The 20,975-nt window shown below is 44.0% G+C and overlaps 1 protein-coding gene across 3 annotated transcripts in view; it reads left to right on the top strand.

Annotated features, from left to right (window-relative positions):
• The window catches only part of LOC121291999 (class I histocompatibility antigen, F10 alpha chain-like), a 43,573-nt gene that overhangs the window by 6,330 nt on the left and 16,268 nt on the right, over nucleotides 1–20,975 (top strand). The window contains exon 2 of one of the 3 annotated variants that reach the window (XM_041213720.1): nucleotides 16,171–16,272. The exons of 1 other annotated variant lie outside the window; for it this stretch is intronic. In XM_041213720.1, coding sequence (XP_041069654.1) covers nucleotides 16,221–16,272 — 52 coding nt within the window. In that variant the 5' untranslated portion in view covers nucleotides 16,171–16,220. Of the gene's footprint in view, nucleotides 1–16,088; nucleotides 16,273–20,975 lie in introns of those variants that run through there. One more of the 3 variants, XM_041213719.1, reaches the window with a different exon arrangement.

Here is a 20,975-nt window from a genome sequence, read left to right as displayed (position 1 = left end):
AATGGTGTGGCAAGTCACTCAGTTCAAGGGCAATTAGGGATGGACAATGAATGCTGGCTTTGCCACATCCCATGAAAGAATAAATTAATTTTAATAAATTAAATAATGCATCTGTTTGGTTAAAAGACATTTAAATATGAACATCTATTTCTTGTGTAGAGAGTTAGTCCACATCCAAACCACCAAAGGATGTTCATGGAGGGGACGCATGGATACTCTTGGCCTTGGCTCACATTGTTTAATATGTATGGTTATTTGAGATGCTTTATGAATAAAATTGGTCCTATTCAGTCACTGAATTAATGGCCCTGATATTAGTCTCAGCATGGCACTTAAAAAAGCATAGTATGATTAGAATAAGCCAACATGGTTTTCACAGTATCACAGTATCTTGACGGTGCCAAAGGAGGACATTTGACCCGTCAAGTCTGCACTGATTCTCTGAAAGTTTTATAAAAGGGAAATCCAGTTTGACAAATTGATTTAGAGATTTTTGAGGATGCATCTAGTAGGGTAGATAAAGGTGACTGAAAGAAGTATTATACTTGGATTTCCAAAAACACATTCGATGAGGCGCCACATAAAAGGTTAATATGCAAAATAAGAGCTCATGGAGTTGGAGTGATATATTAGCATGAATAGAGGTTTGCTTAATGAATAAAAAAACAGAGAGTGGGCATAAACAAATTGGCAGTCTAGTGCAGTGCTGCAAGGATCTGTGCTGGGGTCTCAGCTAATTGCAATCTATATTAACTGAGATAAAGAGACAGAATGTATTTAAGTTTGCAGATTGATTCCTGGGATGGCAGGATTGTCATATGAGGAGATGATTGGGTCGACTAGGCCTCCATGAAATTCTGACAGGGCTGGACAGACTGGATGCAGGGACGCTGCTTCCTCTGGCTGGGGGTGATGGTCTAGAACAAGGGGTCACAATCTCAGGATACAGGGTAGGCCATTTAAGACAGAGATGAGGAGAAACTTCTTCACTTAGATGTGGTGAACCTGTGAAATTCTCTACCACAGAGGGCTGTGGAGGCTAAGTCACTGAATATATTTAAGAAGGGAATAGATAGATTTCTAGACTCTAAAGGCATCAAGGGGTATGGGGAGAGAGAGGGAGTATGGTGTTGAGATAGAGGATCAGCCATGATCATATTGAATGGCGAAGCAGGCTCAAAGGGCCGAATGGCCGACTCCTCTTTTCTATGTTTCTATGATCCAAAGCTAGGTAGAAATGCAAACTGTGAGGAGGACACAAAGAGGCTGCAAAAGATATAGACAAGTTAATTGAGTGGGCAATAAAGTGGCAGATGGAGTATAATGTGGGGAAGTGTGAGGTTATTCACTTTGGTCATCAGAATAGAAAAGCAGAATATTCTCTAAAAGGTATGAAACTTGTAAACGTTGTTCAGAGAAACTTGGAAGCGCTCCTGCAAGGAACACAAAGTGAGCTTGCAGTTACAGCAAGCAATTGGGAAGGCAAAATCCTTTATTGTAGAGGAATTGGAGTACAAAAATAAATAAGTTTTAAGATGACATCTGGTATACTGTGTGCCGGTTTGGTCTCCAAATTTATGGAAGGATATACTAACATTGGAGGGGGTACAACAAAGATTTTCTAAATTGAGTCCCGTGATGAGCGGGTTGAGTAAATTGGGTCTACATTCTCTGGAGTTTAGAAGAATGAGAGGTGATCTCATTGAAATATTCAATATTGTTTTATATATCTGTACTGCTGGGGAAGCAGTTATAATTCAGTGTTGAAGGCAATAATCCATTCAATGTCTTCAGCTGACACAGTGCGAATGGTTGTGACGCCATCAGGAATGGATTGTTCAGGATAGGAGTTCAGTATATGAGCAATAGTCTTTGGATGACCACAGTCACAATCTGAACTGCTCCTCTTGTTCTGTTTGTAGAGCAAGTGGCCACATCTTCCCTGGCCCGTCCTCAAGCAGCTGAAGGTTGTCCAGATTTTTCATGGCAGGTTGAAACTTGGGACTTCACCCACTCGGGTCGGTTGCCAGGTTGCGGTTGGTGATGTTTGCAGACAACCCGGAGGTGTGCCTTCGAAAAATGGGGCTGTCATCAATTTTTAGAGTGTGGGGTTTATTCCACTAGGGGCTTCGGGATTTCACACAGGTGGTGGGGTTTTTCTTAAGGTCCTGTGTCAATGGTAGTGCTGTTTGCTTCATTGGCTGACAGCAGATGGTGTTCTCTGAGGAGGATGTTTCCCTGCGGACATCAGGAGGTTCAATGTGTGTTAGCACAGGAAGACACTCCAGCCTGAAAAGTCCCAGAATAATCCTTGTCTCTTCCATGGATATCTACCATGTTTGTGTGGCAGCTTCTGAGCCAATTTGAACAGCAGTACTCTGTTGGGTAGACCAACGCGAGTGAAGATCTAGGTGGTACCATCCAGTTTCCATACGAGATCCACTCTCACCTTGACCTTGACTGCGGTGATCTGGAGGTGTTGCTGGTCGGTCAATGTATGATCAAGAGTGATGCCAAGATTTTTTGGCATTCATGGGTGAGTGGTCGGCCACAGTACTGGACATGCAGTTCTTCCCTGGCCTTCGAGTTGAAGGGAAGCAGTGGCCTTCAAGTGATCCTCTTGTTCAAAGGAAGTTTTCCAAATTGAAAACCTTCAAACGAATGTTATCAAAGAAGGCGACCAAACCCTGGTCACAGGGCTTCTGGTCCAAGCAGTAACAACACAAAGGAAAATTCAAGATTCTAAAGGGGATTGACAGGGTAGATACTGAGAGGTTGTTTCCCCTCTCAGGGGATTCCCGGGGAATCTAGAATTTGGGGGACATATTCTTAGGCTAAGAGGATGATCATTTCGGACTGAGATGAGAAATTTCTTCAGTCAAAGGGTGGATGTGACACCATTGAATATATTTTAGGCTGAGATGGACAGATTTTTGATCTCAGGGAGTCGCGGGAAATGGGAGAGGACTGGAAAGCTTAATTGAAGCTGATGACCATACTAAATAGCAGAGCAGGCTCGATGGGTTTTATGGCCTTTGTTCTTACTTCATATGTCCTTATGTTAATAACCTCAGCATTATTAAACAGTGACTCACTCTGAACAATGTTATGTACAATGAGATCTGCCAGTGAACATCTGCTCTCCATATAGGGAACAGCAAGATAGAATAATTTAAATCAATGAAGGAGATGTTATCTGAGGAAAAATCTCCCACATTGGATACAGCTGGATGGAGTTGGTTTGATCAGTGAAGTAGAGTTAGGAAGAATTTTATTAACTGAGGGAAATAGCTGCTTTCCATATTGGAAACAGCTGGATAATATCATTTGTCAATTAAGTGTTCCCTTCTCATTATTTATTCCAGGCTGAAATAGGCAACAAAGCCAATTGCACACTATTATATATATTTTCCCCACACTTTTCCCTTCCTTGCCAGCTTGATCTTGTTTCCTTTCCTCTGTTAACAGCTCCTCTTTCCTCACAGCCTTTGCTATTATTCCAACCTGTTGTTTGACTACATTCAGAGACTGAATTCTATTCAGGTACCCAGGCTTGGCCTCCTTTATGAGACTGAATGAGCAGCTCAATATAATCTGGTGTTGATAATGGGTTTGGCCTGAGAGCTATTTCTTCAAGTTTTAAAATGCACTCAGATGATTTTTCAATCAGTTTGAACACAACGTCCTGAACATCAGTGAATTCCTGCTGAAGTTTCTCCATGATTTTCTCCAGTGTCATCTTTTCACCGGGTGCCTTCTCATACTTTTCTTTCAGCTCATTGTATGTCCTCTTCTCTTTTCTGATTTTATATTCAAACCTGTACTTTTGGTTGAAATGATCTGACCAGATACATTTATTAGGACATGCTGTGCAGGATCCATTGATGCACATCTCTTTTTATCACCATCATTAGGCATTTGACAGGGGTTGTGACAGGTGAAATGACATTCCTGACTGTTGCTTATGTAATTACAGCTCCCACAGATATCTTCCTTTACTGCAACTGTGACTTCAACTTCAAACTCAAATCTTTATTTGCATCCTGTTATGGACAGGACGAGGCTTAATTTAAACAGGACTGATTTCTCCTCTCACCAGCTGTCCATAAACAGAAAGCAGTTTTGATTTGTTTCCCTCTTTATAAGTGGTGGCATATTTCCCAACCCTCAGTTTTGGTGCAATCCAATTTTCCATGAATAACCTCACAGCAAACTTGATATAGGGTGAACTCAAAGGATTAGTTTATTTGCACAAACTCAAAATGCAGGAAGAGGGTTGCAATGTCACCTCCACACTATGGGAGGTGGTGGCATAGTGATAATATCACTGGACTAGTAATCCAGAGACCCAGGATAATGCTCTGGGGATATGGGTTCAAATCCCACCACAGCAGCTGGTGGAATTTGAACTTGGTTAATAAATTTGGAATTGAAAGCTAGTTTCAGTCATAGTCATTATCATCGATTGTTGCACAAATCCATCTAGTTCACTAATGGGAAGGAAATCTGCTATCCTTACCTGGTCTGGTCTGCATGGGCCTACATTGCAATGTAGTCCTCTGAAATTACCTAGCAAGGTCAATTGGGGTTGGGCAACAAATGCTGGCCTTGCCAGCGAAGCCACATCCTATGAAAGAATTTTTTAAAACTCAGACAGTAAAGAGAGGGATAGAGAAAAGAAGGATTTACAGCACAGAGACCACAGAGAAAATAAATATTGGTTCACATGGGTTCCAGAGTCCAGAATCAAAGTCTAATGAGGAATTCCTTCACAAGCCAGAGGCCCATGTCACATGACTCCCACCTCTCCGCACTGTCTTCGACAAAGGATGTGTATTTCTCATCTGGGTCCCCGGGATAGTTAAATGTCTCAACCATTAAGAATTCAAAGGAAGGTAGTGGGCCCCTTTGTCCTACCAGATGAGCAGAGTCCTGTTAGCTGAAACAAAAACAGAAAATGCTGGAAAAACTCAGCAGGTCTGACAGCATCTGTGACGAGAGAAAAACAAATGTAACTTTGAGTCCGTATGACCCTTCTAACCCTGCTGTTAGCTGGCCTGGGTTATGAAATGCAGATGACCTTTGTATAGCTCTCTTTGAATTTGCTCTGCAAGTCGGAGGAGACCATTAGTGGATCTTCAGGGAAAATGATGTGCAAGCTTCCCCAAAGCTGCCAGGTATCTTTTTTTGTTCAATGGCACAGATAGGCATAGCTTCCCCTATTTTAGGTTTTTGACCAGTTTGAAGTTTTTAGAGAGATAGCAATGAACAAATCTCCATATATTTTATAGAAAAAAATATACAGGGTGAGGTCTTAGTTCCTAACAAGGCAAATCGACCTGGTGTTGGTTCAAAGCCTACTGTCTTCCTGATCTCCAGTTTTGTCAAACCCTCATTGATCTGAAGCAGCCTCCAGCCTTCTACTGCAACCTCCAGCAGCTGACACTCCCTAAGCACCTCCTTTGTAAAGCATCAACTCTTTGTTTCTATTTGGCTGCGAGCTCCAATTTTTTTTGATACTGTTTGATCCCACCTTTGTGAACATTGCATCAAAGTTATCACCATTCTCTTCCTCATCTTCATGATCATCAGGGTTCCTCTTGTTGGCAGAATTTCCAGAAGCTGAACTTGGAGAAAATATGGCCGAATTGTTGAACTTGAAGTGAATTGGAAAACCTTTTTTATCTTTGGGGCGCAGTTCCTCAGCAACATTGATGGCCTCCAGAACTGGGGGAACCTGCCCATCTGCAAATGTCACCAGGATTTGGATGTTCTGTGTAATGTCTTTGCCAAAAATGGAAAGAATTGAATCAAAGACATATTTCTGTGCATGAGTCAAGCAAGCCAAAGAGGCTTGAGCAACAAAACACACGTCGATGTGATCAACACCAGCTGGGGAAGTAAGGAACTCTCGCATCTGATCAGTGATCAATTTATCTCGGGTAATCCCCCTGGTATCTCCAAATCCCGGAGTGTCAATGATATGAGAGAGTAATCTGGAATCCTTCTCGATGGTGAAGTTCATAGGCAGTGATTGAGGATGTCTGACTTTCAGCCTTGGATCTTCCATCCCTTCGTCTATTAATTTATATCTGAAGTTGTCCTCCCATTTCACACCCAGGACGTAGTTGATCAGTCCATTGATGAGCGTTGATTTTCCTGCTCCTGTTGCCCCGAGAACCATAATTGTCATCATACAATGTTTTGTGGTAGGTTTTACGAAGGAGCATTTTACACGGTGTCCATCCTTGTCAATTGTCGTCTTCTCTAAGGGGATTGTGTAAATGGAAGGGTTCCCTTTGGATGTTGATGTACTTTCTCTGCGAAGTTTCTCAGTCACTCTCATTGGCTCATTTTCTATTTCTATTGATGCACTTCTCCACAGTCAGCAGACACTCGCACTCTGTAGGATTTCTTGGGTTTCAATCCCTCTAAAGTGTAACGACATTCACTGTCTGTTGTCTTTATTTCCTCCATAATCCATTCTCTGTGCTGGAGGTAATTGCCCTTCCCTCTCTATATTCTATCCTGTACTGAGCTATATCAACACCAGCTCCAATCTCAGTGGGCCTGTCCCAGGTGACTATTATGTCATACCAGTAAGCCTGGAGTGGTAAAGATTTATGGGAAATGTGGTAACACAGGAACTCTCACTGACTATGCTGACCCCTCTCTTTGTCACTGCTCTGTATTGGAATTGATACTCCTGGTGTGGCTGTAACCCAGGTATTGTCTAGGGATCAGATTTATCCAATGTATCCACAGTTATCTATTCCTCCTGTTGAGTAGCTCAGTACTCCACCTCAAACCCAACAATCTCACCAGCACCGTATCTTGGTGGCTGTAATTGGAGTGTCACATTGTCATGTGTTGTTCTACTAACCACAGGTCTCTCTGGCTGTGATGGGAGTTCGAAGCAGTGACTCACCACATTCCCTCTCTCATACAGGTAAATCACTGATCCTACATTACTGTCATCCTGCACAGAAGCAACAATGAACTTTGTTTTCCCTCGTGCTCTGTTGGCTGTGAAAAAATCCAGGAATAATTGAGACCATTCCCTCATCTTCTGGGATACAGACACTGAGTGAAACCATTGCTGGTTGTGATGTTCTGCACTAACCCGGTTAGCAGGATTTGGTATCTGCATTTCCTCAGCTGTGTGAGATTGTAGGTAGCTGTCTGCTCCTGAAAGATAGAAATCCTCTTGATGCAGTGATATGAATGTGAAGCAGACCACATACTCCGTCTCTGGATTCAACACTTCTCTATCCAACTCACTCCTTGATTTCACAACTTGTACATCTTTCAATATCATGAGATAATATCTCACCACATTCATTTCCCGCTCCTTGTCATCCAGCCATTTGATCAGTGACTGATGTTTGAATGGTGACTGCTCCTTGTTCTTCAGAATATCCACCAATAATCCTTCCTCCACCCCACCTCCTCGGATAGATGGTAACACTCTGGCTAAAGTCTTCTGGAAAACTAGTTTGTACTCCCGACACATCTCTCGGAATTTCGTTATCCTGTTCCCAATCTCTGGAAATTGAACAGTGACACTGTCTCCCATCATATCATTGCATCTCATCACTGCCTCATTGAGCTGCTCCAGCACAGACTGGGAGCGATTGACCAGTCCAATACTTATGTCTCATACCAGCTGAGCAGCTTTAGAGTCCAATTTGTTGAGTGAGTAGAGCCAGACCCTCATGGGCACTGTGTGCTCTCCATCTGGTCCCAGTAACTCTGGGAAGGTTCTCTAGATTTTGATGGCATCTTGGAATGTGGTGGAATTGTTTTCCGGGGAGAAATCCCCATAAAAGGTGCTGCTGAATTTCTTAACATTTTTGCTTTGATCTTCAACTGCAGTCTCAGGAACTTTTTAACCCACCACCCCAAGTTACCCTGAATATCCTGCAGGTTCTCTGTTGAAGTGACCTCTTGATCAAACAGAAAGAAAGCCTGAGCCCCGTAGAGCACTGCTGCAATCACATGAGTTGGTAGGTTACATTCTGTTGCCCTAAGTGGCTCATTGTTGGCTGCTCAAACCTGGTTGTTGTTCAATACCAAAGGGTCACTCCAGCCTGTTGTTTCAATCTCTTGGTGTCATTGAGACATTTTGCAGATCCTTTCACCTCTACCAATCCACCCAAGAAATTTGCTCTCAATGATCTGCTAACATTCAGTGCAAAGGCTTTTATCTCAATGGAGTCAAATGTAATAATGTGAAACTCTTATGCTGAGGTCTTGCATCAAGCTCTTTTTGTTGGGTCTCTAAGTCCCACTATGTTATCCCTACAAATGGAACATTCAATAAATATATTAACGGTTCCCCACAAACGACTGAATAAGGTCAGAGAATGCAGAGTCAGGGGCCCAGTGACACAATAGATTGCTGGCTAGCCTCAAGGCAGAAAGAGCATGGGAGTAAAGAGTAAATTACTCAGAGTGGCAGAAGTAGGAAGTGGTGTTCCACAAGGATCAGTGCTGGCATGACTGCTGCTCAACTGATATTGCAGGGCTCCCTGAAAATGAGCAACGATCAAAGCAAAAATGCCAAGAAATTTACATTCACGATTTGGATATTGGAATGAAAAATACAAATTTCTAAATTTGCAGATGGCACCAAATTGGCGGGGGCAGGGGTGGGGGGTGGGGTGGGGTGGGGTGTGGTGGTGGGAATTCAGTTCTGAGGACGACCACAACAAATTACAAGAGGATATCAATAAACTTGCAGAATGGGCAAATATTTAGCAAATGAGGTTTAATACAGATAAATGTGAGGTCGTATATTTTATACAAAGAATAGGGAGGTTCATTATTACTTGGATGTTGCGTCAAAGTTGGGTAAAGAAACAAAGGGATCTCAAAGTACAAAAACATCAGTCATTTAAAAATGTGCCACTTGTTAGCATGGCCATATAAAAAGAGAAAGCTATTTCTGGAGAGATGCAATTGAAAAGTAGGGAAGTTATGCAAAGTCTGTTAAATCTGCTAACCTTGGTTAGACACACTTAGAATACAGCATGCAGTTCTTATTATTATATGATATAAAAGATATAGAGGCACTGTTGAGAGTGCAGATAAGATTTACTATGATGATAACAGAAATGCAAGGGTAGTATCAGGAAAGGATAAACGGGTTGGGTCTCTTTTTGGTTGACAATAGATGGCCAAGGAATGATGTTATAAAGTTTTTTAAATTATGAAAAGTTTTAATAGAGTGAATACAGAGAGACTGTTCTGACATGTAGGGACAAGCATTACCAGAGGCCTTCAATATATGATAGTCATTAAGAAATCCTATAGGGAAATCAGAAGAAACTTCACCCGAAGAGTGAAGAGAACGTGGAACTCGCTATCACAGGGTGTGATTAAAGTGAATAGTATAGATATATTTATGGGGAAGCTAGACAAGTATCTGAGGGAGAAGGGATTGGGGTTATCAATGATATATTTAGATGAGAAAAAAATGGGAGGAGGCCGGAGGGCAGCATAAACACCGGCTTGCACTGTCGGAGCTGAATGGCCTATTTCAAGCTGTATATACTATGTACTCCTATGTAATCAGATCATCTATTTGGATAGGATCACTGGCCTCTTACAGAAATTAATTGAAAATCTGATGGAGAGAATCACATGGCTCCTACAGAGACTTCCTTGGAGAAGGTTGAGAGGATATTTGATAGAGGTATTCAAAATTGAGAGGAGTCTGGTCAGAGTAGATGGGGACAAACTGTTTGCACTCATGAAAGGATCAAGAATGAGTGGGCAAAGATTTAAAGCAATTTGTAAAAGAAGCAAAAGCGATATGAGAAAATATTTTTCACTCTGTGAGTGGCTAGGGTCTTGAATGTACTGCCTGAGAGCATGGTGGAAGCAGATTCAGTTGAGGCATTCAAGACGGAGTTAGATTGTTCTCTGTAAAAGAAGAATGTGCAAGGTTATGGGGAGAATGTGGGGAAATGGCAGTAGGCGAAATGCTTATTTGGAGAGCCAGTGGAGACACAATGGACAGAATTGCCTCCTGCACTGCGAAAATAAAAAGAAAAAAATTTTGTTTAATCACCATAAACACCTCAATTAGATTACCCATTAATTTTCCACATTCAAGAGTATACAAGCCCAGATTATGCAACTTCTCCACATAATTAAACCCTTTTAACCCCTGGTGAATCTATGCTGCACTCCCTCCAAGGCCAATATATCCTTCCTGAGGTGCCGTGCCCAGAACTGAACACAATTCTCCAGATAGGGTCTAAACAGAGCTCTGTACAGCTGGAACATAACTTCCACAAGGAGACAATTGGTTTTGTGGAGGAGAAGTTGTGGATTATCTTTTCTCTTCAGGATGGTCCTGGAGTAATGAGCAGTTTTGGTAGAGGAAAGCAGGACCATTTGTGCTTGATGTGGTCCAGTCAGATCTGGTGATGGATAGCGAAACTAATTGTGTACCAGATACGCTCAAATATTCACCACTTGGACTTGAGAAGTAGGGAAATTACCAGGAACAAGGGTGAAGAAGGTGGATATGAGGGAGTGATTAAACCAGATTGACGGCTACAGAAGCATTGTAGTGAATGGATGGTCAAAGGGAATTAGAAAGCACTGTCCAACTCAACCTGAGGGAAGAGTGTCTTCCAGGAATGGAAACTGGTCCATGGACCCACGTGACCGCTGGATCTCTGTAACCATCGGTGGGTTTGTATGGTGGAAATGAGCTCTAACCTATGCCACTAAAGTTTGGTGCCATTTCCTACCATCGGAATTGGGAGTCAGACTAAAGCACAGGGATTTTAAAGAAACTTCTATGTGTATAATTCTGAGGGAGTTTCCCCTGATGTGATTGAACTCTGAGGATTGGGTATGGGGTAGAATTGGACTCTGTTTTAATTATATGAATTATAGACAGATCGTCTTCAGCAGATGGGTGTTTGACTAATACCATGGGTAATGTTTGTACGCTACTGTCGAGGAGGACTACTTGCTGAGTATGGTGAGGGAGTGGGGATGAGTCTTTACAGACCCGAGTTCCCTCAGTCCATCATACCTCGATGTAATAACGATGTGATATGTCCACCTTACACTCTTCCAAGATTCATTTCATGTTCTGGGAAAGATCTTGAGTCATTTTCAAATGCTTTGTTATTTTGGTTGATTCAAAGTTTGATGTAAGCTGAATATTGTATTGTTTGTCTGCTGTTCTATCAATCTTCTGTGTAGATTTATAACTTCCAATAATTTTTTTTTCTTAGCTTAACCCAGAGCACTTGATTTGACAGCATGGTATGTTCCTATTCACTGAAACACTCTGCAGCCTACAGTAAGAGTCCCATACACGTTATATTGCTCAATGTCACTGTGGGTTGGTATACTTTCTCCATCAATGGATTTATAATTTCCAGGTCACATGAAGCAGAACATTTCCCTGAGGAAGAAAGAATTGTGTTTCTGTATCACTGCTCATGAACTTGTCAACTCATTTCACAGCCAATTGAGTGCTTTTAAAGTGTAGTCACTGTTGTAATGCAACAAACATGATAGTCAATTTGCGCACAGCAAGATCACACAACAGCATCAAGATAATGACCAGACAATCATCTTTTGGGAACTTAATTGTGACATCTATATTGGCTAGGACATTGGGGGGAGCTCACCACCTTTCTACAATGTAGTGTCTTGGGATCATTTATGGTGCCCTGAAAGGGCAGATGGGGTGTGGCTTTAACTCATCTGAAAGATGGTACCTCTGACAGTGCAGCACTCTCTCAGTACTGTACTGGAATGTCAGCCTCAGTGCTCAGGTCTCTGGAGTGAGACTCGAACCCACAACCTTCTGGCTCAGACTCTGGCTAACTAAATCATGGCTCTCAATAATTTACAATATGTCTGTTGTATTAGATTCAGTTTCTAAGGGGTTAAATCCCAAGGCTGTGTACAGAATGCTTTTCCCCCTGTAAACTGGCAGCCTGAAAGTTTGATTTGATTTGATTTAAAGTGGTAACTAGTTAGAACTGCAGGTGTCAGTGTTGTCTTTGTGTCTGGGTTCCTGAAGCTGTGAAAGGTGGTAAAGTCCCTGGTGTTAGCTGGAATGGATATCTTAAAGGATTATCTTCAATCAGTACTGCTGATTAACCATTCTGCCTTCATTCACTCATGAAAGTTCTATTGTTTAGGCACAGTTCTAACAGTCTGTCAAGAATAAAACTCATGGAATAACTCACTCTTCCCAGGAAAGCTCAGTGTTAGTTTTAGTGAGGTTTCTGAGCTTGTTTTTAAATCCCTCCATGGCCTCTCCCCTCCCTATCTCTGTAATCTCTTCCACCCCTCAGTACTGCACTGTAGTGTCAGCCATGATTTTTTGTGCTCAAGCCCTGGAGTTGGACTCGAACCCACAACCCTCTGACTCAGAGAGCAAGGTTGTGGGTTCAAGTCCAAATCCAGATGGATTATTCCATGAACATGGATTAAAGTTGTTGTCAGGGCCACATGAGTAATTCCTCAGGCTCTGGGCTCCCTGTACAAACCCCACCCACCATTTATTGAAACACAAACATGTAAATTGAGTGAAGAAATTACCCTGTAGATGTTTACACACTGCAATGATCATAATGCACCACCCTTAAATAAAACTACTTCAATTGGTCACACACAGTTGGGGGTGAGGGAGCAGGGGTATGGTAGAATTTGTCAACAGCATGCTGCTCCTGATGGCGTAACCAGAAGTGTGCAGCATACAAGGGAAACACATGCGATTCAGCAGCAGGAGAAGCTTTTTGTGTCAATCTGTATCCAAGGGCTAGGTCGCAGACACACGGAGAGCCCAAAGTTTCCACCTCTAGGCAGCATGCAATGTCACCTGCCTCATCAATCCCTGCCAACAGTTACTCCTTCACAGCCTGCGGAAGGTATGTGAGCAGATTCAGGAGCACAATCTGGTGAGCATACCACAGATACGTCCCAGCAGCTGAGGGAGGATGTGACTGCCAGGTCTCCAGGTAATCGGAGGACTGCTGGGGATCGGGCCCCATACTGATGACGGCCTCTGGCTGTGACCACAAGGAGTCTGTGGCACATGCAGCAGAGGCTAGGGGAAAATATGGCGGAGTTGCCAGCAATTATGCGCAGCATTGCGTGGGATATGGAGGAATCCGCGCACATCATGAGTTCTGCCATGTCTCAGGCATTTGAGCACATGGCTTCATCCATGGAGAGGATGGTGACCACCATGGAGAATCGGGTCCAGCATTCGATCCATAAGTGCTCGAACCTGCATTCTATCGCTCTAGCCATGGGCTTAGTGCAGCAGTGGCTAGATGAGATGGGGACGAGGCCCCTAGACCTCCCTCCAGGAGCCCCTTCCCCTCAGGGAGTTCCCTTTGAGTACCCAGCCATCTGCCCCAGGACCTTCCTTTCAGGACACCCCCAGGATTAGTAGTGTCTCCTCATCCCCTACACCATTGACCCCAATAGTCCCAGCAAGTGATACCGAGAGGGACGCCTCTGCACCAGTGCAGGAGACCCCAGTAGGTTGGGGCTCTCAAGGACATACACCTCCAGAGAAATCCCACCATGGTCATCCAAGGCAAGGGGGCATCATACTGAGCAGACTGCCTCCACCTCAGCTGCTGGTATTGGGGTTTCACCCAGTCATAGTGGTAGGGTAAGAGAAGTTGAAAAAGTGGCGCTGGTGATTTATCTATGTATTTATCACTTACACACAATATCCACCAAATCAATGTGGCTATGCGTCCTGATAAACAATCTGACATACCCAGTGACTGTTTCCTGACACCTCTGGCATTATCTCTCAGATATCTGGAGGCAATTGGTTCTTGCCCTCTGGGTGGATTGATGTGCCAGATGTCAATCTTTGCCGATGCCTTCCCTGGATGATATTTATATTGGCGTTCATCAACATTGTGAAGTGTTGGTCCGTGTCATAGTTGCACATGTCACGGGCATGGCACACCCCATATTTGTCACAATGTGATATTTGCAGAAGAGATAGGGACAAAGGCATTATTCATGGATGAGATGTGTTGCATTTTCATGCGTTTTTGATTGACTGTTCATGTCACGTTACTTATGTGATGATCATTCTGTGGAACATGGCTTAAAAGCAGACATAGATGCCCCTTTCCTTCTATGGACTCTGGAGAGTATTCGATCACTTTACTCTCAGGGGCTATAAATTAAACCGGTACAGTTGCAATCAAGGTACTTTATCGTTGGTACTGGATCAAAATAATTGGACAAGGCAGGCTTATACATGGTTGTCCATGTACTCCTAAGATGTCTTTGGTACCATCACTCACTAACAAATGTTTGTGACAAAGCTCCATTTCCTATCCTATCCTAGGTGGTAGAGATGCAGGTTTACAGTTAACTTGGCAAGGGAGGAAGGCAAGACTACGTCCACACCCCAGGAAGGTGATGGAATTCAGACGATGGAGCAATGGTCATGCAGATGTGTTATTGTTGGGTGAACTTTGTGTAGATCAGGTTGTCCCTGGCGTCCCTTGTACATCTCTCCATGGTCCTGGCATCTGTGAAAGGCTCCCATTCCAACAAAACCTTGTCATCTGAGGAGGGCTGATGTTCCTCACACTCTTCTCCTTGCAACATCTGTCTGCTTTGCAACACCAGGTTGTGTAGTGCACAACAGATCACTACTATTCATCACACCCGCTGGGGTGTGTATTGCAGAGCACCTCCAGACTGATCAAGGTAGCAGAAGTGCATATTAAGAAGTCCAATGGTGTGCTTTATGATGGCTCTGCTGACGGCGTGAGCTTGGTTGTAACGCTTTTCTGTCTCACTCTGGGGATGCCTCACTGGAATCACTAGCCATGTCTGCAAGGGATAGTGTATTTGTATTTGTGTGTGTGTGAGAGCTGTGTGTGTATTTGTGTGTGTGTGTGTGTGTGTGAGCTGTGTGTGTATTTGTTTGTGTGTGTGAGCTGTGTTTGTATTTGTTTCTCTATGTGTGAGCTGTGTGTGTATTTCTGTCTTTGTGTGAGCTGCGTTTGTATTTGTTTCTGTGTGTGTGAGCTGTGTGTGTATTTGTGTCTTTGTGTGAGCTGTGTTTGTATTTATTTCTGTGTGTGAGCTGTGTGTATGTCTGGCTGAACTGTGTGTGTATTTCTTTCTGTGAGAACTGTGTTTTTATATGTGTCTGTGTGTTTGTGTGCATGTGTATTTGCATGCATATGTGTATTTGTGTGTGTGTGTGCGTATGAGCTGATTTTGTATTTGTTTCTGTGTGTCTATTTGTTTCTGTGTGCATGTGTCTGTATTTGTTTCTCTGAGTTGTTTGTGTGTGGTTGAGCTGTGTGTGTACTTGTTTCTCTGCGAGCTGTGTGTGTGTGTGTGTGAGTGGGTGTGGTTGAGCTGTACGTGTATTTGTTTCTGTATGAGAACTGTGTTTGTATTTGTGTGTGTGTGTGTATGAGAGAGAGAGTTAAAGTAAAGTGGGTGTCTAACTATATTGTGGTATAAACCAAGCCTGTCCAGAGCCAGATTAACAGTCCCAGGGGAAGTGGGACCAGTGTCAATGTGTTTACTGTGATGTGTTCCCTTTACACTGGACCTGCTGGTTGAGGCCTGTTCAAAACTCTGAGGGCTGAATTTTACACGGATGGGACATATTTCTCACCATCTCGGAATAAATGTCAAACGCCAGCCAACCCATGACCACCCTGCAGCAATAACGCACTGCGCCAAAAGATGGGGGTGCCCAGGGTGATGGGTGTGGTTATCGCTGCCCCAATGCGCAGAGAGCACCTCTCAAAGGCTGTACTCTGGGCCCTTCTTTCCCACCTTTTAAATATCTTGCCAAACAAAAACAGCATGCCTATTCCCATCTGCCTGCCCGTGCCAATCATTTTATCAACATGAGCAGCGTATTGTCTGGGTCAGTCAGCTTGATAACAAACTCAATTATAAAATCCAGCCCTTAGTTTCTGTTTCCCAACCTGAACTTGAGTTTGAACTTCCTGATATCTAACAGCTAACAACTGTTTAATTGGTTATTTCTCTGAAACAAAGCAATGATTCACCGTCTGGATCTGTATTTTGAGTTCCGGAAAAGACCAAATTTCGAAATAAGGAGTAATGGAGTCTCAGTAGAGCTGTTTTTTTTTGTTTTCTTCCACTCCTCAGAGTGTTTCATTCCCAGTCCCTGATTGGAACAGGGAGAGTGGATTCCCAGAATGTTGCTGATCCTTTTCTCCATCTCCCTGTATTTTTCCTGGGTCTCTCCTGGTAAGTACAGAATTCAGCCCTCCGTTCTCACTCTCGCTCTCTCTGTCTCTCTCTCACACACACACTTCTCTAGTTGGAAATTTCTTAGCATTTTATGGAAGTGAGAGTGTCAGTTCTGTCGGGGATGTGCGTCAAGATATTGTACTGACGGGGATTTACTGACCTTTGTGTCTGTCTCACACATTGTGTGTATGTGCGTGTTTGCATTTGTATATCCCTTTTTCTCTGTCTCCTTCTCTGGATCTCTCCTTCTGTCTTTCTTCCCTCTCTCTTTCTTCCCTCTCTGTCTCTCTCTCTCTCTGGAATTCTTTTTGTCTGTCTCACTGTCTCTCTTTCTGTCCCTCCGTGTCCTCTTTTTCTGTCTCTGTCTGTCTCCCTCTCTCCCTGTTTTTTTCTTTCTCTGATCTATCTCCCCCCTTTCACCCTATCCCTTGCGCTGCTTGTCTCTCTCTCTCTCCCAGTCTCTCTTTTACATCATTGTCTCGGATTCTCTGTCTTTCTCTCTCTCTGCTTCTGTCTCTTTTCTTATCTGTGAATGTGTCTCACTCTCTATGTCACTGTCTCTTTCTGCCTGTCTCTCTCTCTCTGCGCCTGTCACTGTCTTTCTGAAATTTTACTAGAATTGGAGACAAACAGCTGTTTCTTTCTCTCAATCTTTGTTACCCACAAGATTTAAAGTCCTCTACATTGGAGAGACCAAACGTAAACTGGGCGACCACTTTGCAGAACACCTGCGGTCTGTCCTCAAGAATGACCCAAACCTCCCTGTCGCTTGCCATTTTAACACTCCACCCTGCTCTCTTGCCCACATGTCTGTCCTTGGCTTGCTGCATTGTTCCAGTGAAGCCCAACGCAAACTGGAGGAACAACACCTCATCTTCCGACTAGGCACTTTACAGCCATCCGGACTGAATATTGAATGCAACAACTTTAGGTCGTGAGCTCCCTCCCCCATCCCCACCTCCTTTCTGTTTCCCCCTTCCTTTTCTTTTTTTTTTCCAATAAATTATATAGATTTTCCTTTTCCCACCTATTTCCATTATAAAAAAAAAATTATTTTTTTTTTAAATTTTTTTTACATCTTTTATGCTCTCCCCACCCCCACTAGAGCTGTACCTTGAGTGCCCTACCATCCATTCTTAATTAGCACATTCGTTTAGATAATATCACCAACTTTAACTTTAACACCTATGTGTTCTTTTGTGCTATTGTTGTTGACATCTTTTGATGATCTGCTTCTATCACTGCTTGTTTGTCCCTACAACCACACCCCCACTCCACCTCTCTCTCTCTCTCTCTCTCTCTCTCTCCGCCCCCCACACACACACCTTAAACCAGCTTATATTTCAACTCTTTCTTGGACTCGAACTCAAGTTCTGTCGAAGGGTCATGAGGACTCGAAACGTCAACTCTTTCCTTCTCCGCCGATGCTGCCAGACCTGCTGAGTTTTTCCAGGTAATTCTGTTTTTGTTTTTGTTTTGGATTCCCAGCATCCGCAGTTTTTTTGTTTTTATATTTAAAGTGAGTTGTTGGTTTCTGAGTCCCGGTTATGTTTGATCTGAAAGACCTGGAAATATATCACTGTTCCTTCACAGTCGCAGGGTCAAAATCCTGGGACTCCCTCCCTAATAGCACTGTGGGTGTACCTACACCACATGGACTGCAGCGGTTCAAGAAAGCAGCTCAGCACCACCTTCTCAAGGGCAATTAGGGACGGGCAATAAATGCTGGCCCAGCCAGCGAAACCCACATCCCGTGAATGAATAAACAGCTTCCAGAAACATTCTCTTTTCCAGAAGGGCATTTTTTAGTGTCTCCTTAGCTCTTGTCACTGTGAAGATTCACTGGGCCAGTCCTTCCAATCTCCAAATCGTCAGAGATGGGATGTAAGCTGGGGGAAGCTTGTCAAGATCCTGTGGAACACCTAACACACAGATGTGCGTTATATTTGCCCGGGAAGTTTAAACTTCTGATGAGCTAATTCCCGCTGCCTGAGCTCTCTGCGAATGTTTGCAACACAAAACTCAGTGTCAGGGCCTTGGGCCAGATACCTGGGACTTACCTGGACACTTGTCTAAGAAACGTTAGGCTGTTGGATACCTGATCTAATCCCGTGATTTGTCTACGGAACTCAGCTGAGCACCACAACCAACTCCTCCCTCAGTCACCCGTACCAACCACCGACTTCTCCCCAGACACAACTTGACTACCTCCCAACAGCCCGATTACCTTCCAACTATCTGAAAGCCCCCCAGGCAGCTGACTAACCCCCACCTGACCACACCAAGCCACCTGATTAGCCCCCCACAACTCAACCCAACTACCTTTCCCAAGCCGACTACCCACTTACCTGGGAGAGGCGGTGATGTAGTGGTAATGTTGCTGGGCTAATAATCCAGGGACCCTGGGTAATGCCCTGGGGACCTGGCTTCGAATCCCATCACGGCAGATGGTGAAATTTAAGTTCAATAAAAATCTGGAATTAAAAGTCTAATGATGACCATCAAACTATTGTCGAGTGTTGTAAAGACCCATCTGGTTCACTAATCTCTTTTAGGGAAAGAAATCTTCCATTCTTACCTGCTCTGGCCTATGTGTGACTCCAGACCCACAGTAATGTGGTTGACTCTTTAATGCCCTCTGAAATGGCCTAGCAAGCCACTCAGTTACTGCTAAAAAGTCTCAAAGGAATGAAACTGGACAGATCACCCGGCATGAACCTAGGCGCCGTAAATGACAACGTCAAACTCAACCACGTCGACCCTGCAAAGTCCTCCTTACTAACATCCGGGGGCTTGTGGCAAAATTGGGAGAATTGTCCCATAGACTAATCAAGGAAGCCTGACATAGTCATACTCATGGAATCATACCTTACAGACAATGTCCTAGTCACACCATCACCATCCCTGGGTATGTCCTGACCCACTGGCAGGACAGACCCAGCAGAGATGGTGGCATAGCGGTATACAGTCAGGAGGGAGTTACCCTGGGAGTCCTCAACATCGACTCTGTACCCCATGAAGTCTCATGGTATCAGGTCAAACATCGGCAAGGAAACCTTCTGCTGATAACCATGTACTGCCCTCCCTCAGCTGATGAATCAGTGCTCCTCCATGTTGAACACCACTTGGAGGAAGCACTGAGGGTGGCAGGGGTGCTGAATGTACTCTGGGTGGGGGACTTCAATGTCTATCACCACTACTGACCAGGCTGGCCGAATCCTAAAGGACTCTGAGGCTCTGAAGAAGAGGCGTATGGACTCGAAACATTAACTCTTTTTTTTCTCTCCACAGATGCTGTTAGACCTGCTGAGTTTTTCCAGCATTTTTTGTTTTTGATCCGAAATGACATAGCTGCTAGAATGGGTCTGTGGCAGGTGGTGAGGGAACCAACAATAGAAAAGAACATACTTGACCTCATCCTCACCAATCTGCCTGTCGCAGATGCATCTCTCCATGACAGTATCGGTAGGAGTGACCACCGCACAGTCCTTGTGGAGACGGAAGTCCTGCCTTCACATTGAGGAGACCCTCCATCGTGTGATGTTTTACTACCACTGTGCTAGGGGAGATAGATTTTGATCAGATCTGGCAATTCAAGACCAGGCAACCATGAGACACTGTGACCTATTAGCAGCAGCAGAATTGCACTCCACCACAATTTGTAACCTCAGGCCTGGCATATCCCCCACTCTACCATTACCACCAAGCCAGGGGTCATGCCTGGCTCAATGAAGAGTGTAGGAGGGCATGCCAGGAGCAGCACCAGGCATACCTAAAAATGGTGAAGCTACAATGCAGGACTACCTGCATACCAAACAGCAGAAGGGGCAAGTGATAGTCAGAGCTAAGTGATTCCACAACCAAGCTCTGCAGTCCTGTCACATCCAGCCATTAATAGTGGTGGACAATTATACAACTCACTGGAGGAGGAGGCTCCACAAATATCCCCATCCTCAGTGATGGGGAGCCCAGCACATCAGTGCAAAAGACAAGGTTGAATCATTTGCTACAACCTTCAGCCAGAAATGTCAAGTGGATGGTCCATTTTGGCCTTCTCCGGAGGTCCCCAGGATCACAGATGCCAGTTTTCAGCCAATTTGATTAAGTCCATGTGCTATCAAGAAACAGCTGAAGACACTGGATACTGCAAAGGTTATGGGCACTCACAATATTCCAGCAATGGCACTGAAGATTTGTGCTTCTGAACTTGCCGCATCTCTAGCCAACCCGTTCCCGTACAGCTACAACACTGACATTAGCCAGCAATAGGGCACCAAGGAGCCCTAGCAATACTGGAGTCAATGGGAATCAGAAGGAAAACTCTCCACTGGCTGGAGCACAAAGGAAGATGGTTGTGATTGTTGGAGGTCAGTCATCTCAGCTCCAGGACATCATTGCAGGTGTTCCTCAGGGCAGTGTCCTAGGCCCAACCATATCAACGACCTTCCTTCCATCATAAGATCAGAAGTGGGGCTGTTCGATGATGATTGCACAATGTTCAGAACCATTCGTTACACCTCAGATACTGAAGCAGTCCATGTCCAAATGCAGCAAGACCTGAACAATATCCAAGCTTGGGCTGACAAGTGGCAAGTAACATTTGCACCATATAAGTGCAAAGCAATGACCACATCCAACAAAAGAGAATGTAACCATTGCCCCTTGACATTCAGTGGCATTACCATTGCTGAATCCTCCAC

Source organism: Carcharodon carcharias, chromosome 19 (assembly GCF_017639515.1).
Source record: "Carcharodon carcharias isolate sCarCar2 chromosome 19, sCarCar2.pri, whole genome shotgun sequence".
Lineage (NCBI taxonomy): Eukaryota > Metazoa > Chordata > Chondrichthyes > Lamniformes > Lamnidae > Carcharodon > Carcharodon carcharias.
The sequence above is the reverse complement of the archived record's forward strand: the minus strand, read 5'-3'. Positions and strand labels throughout refer to the sequence as shown.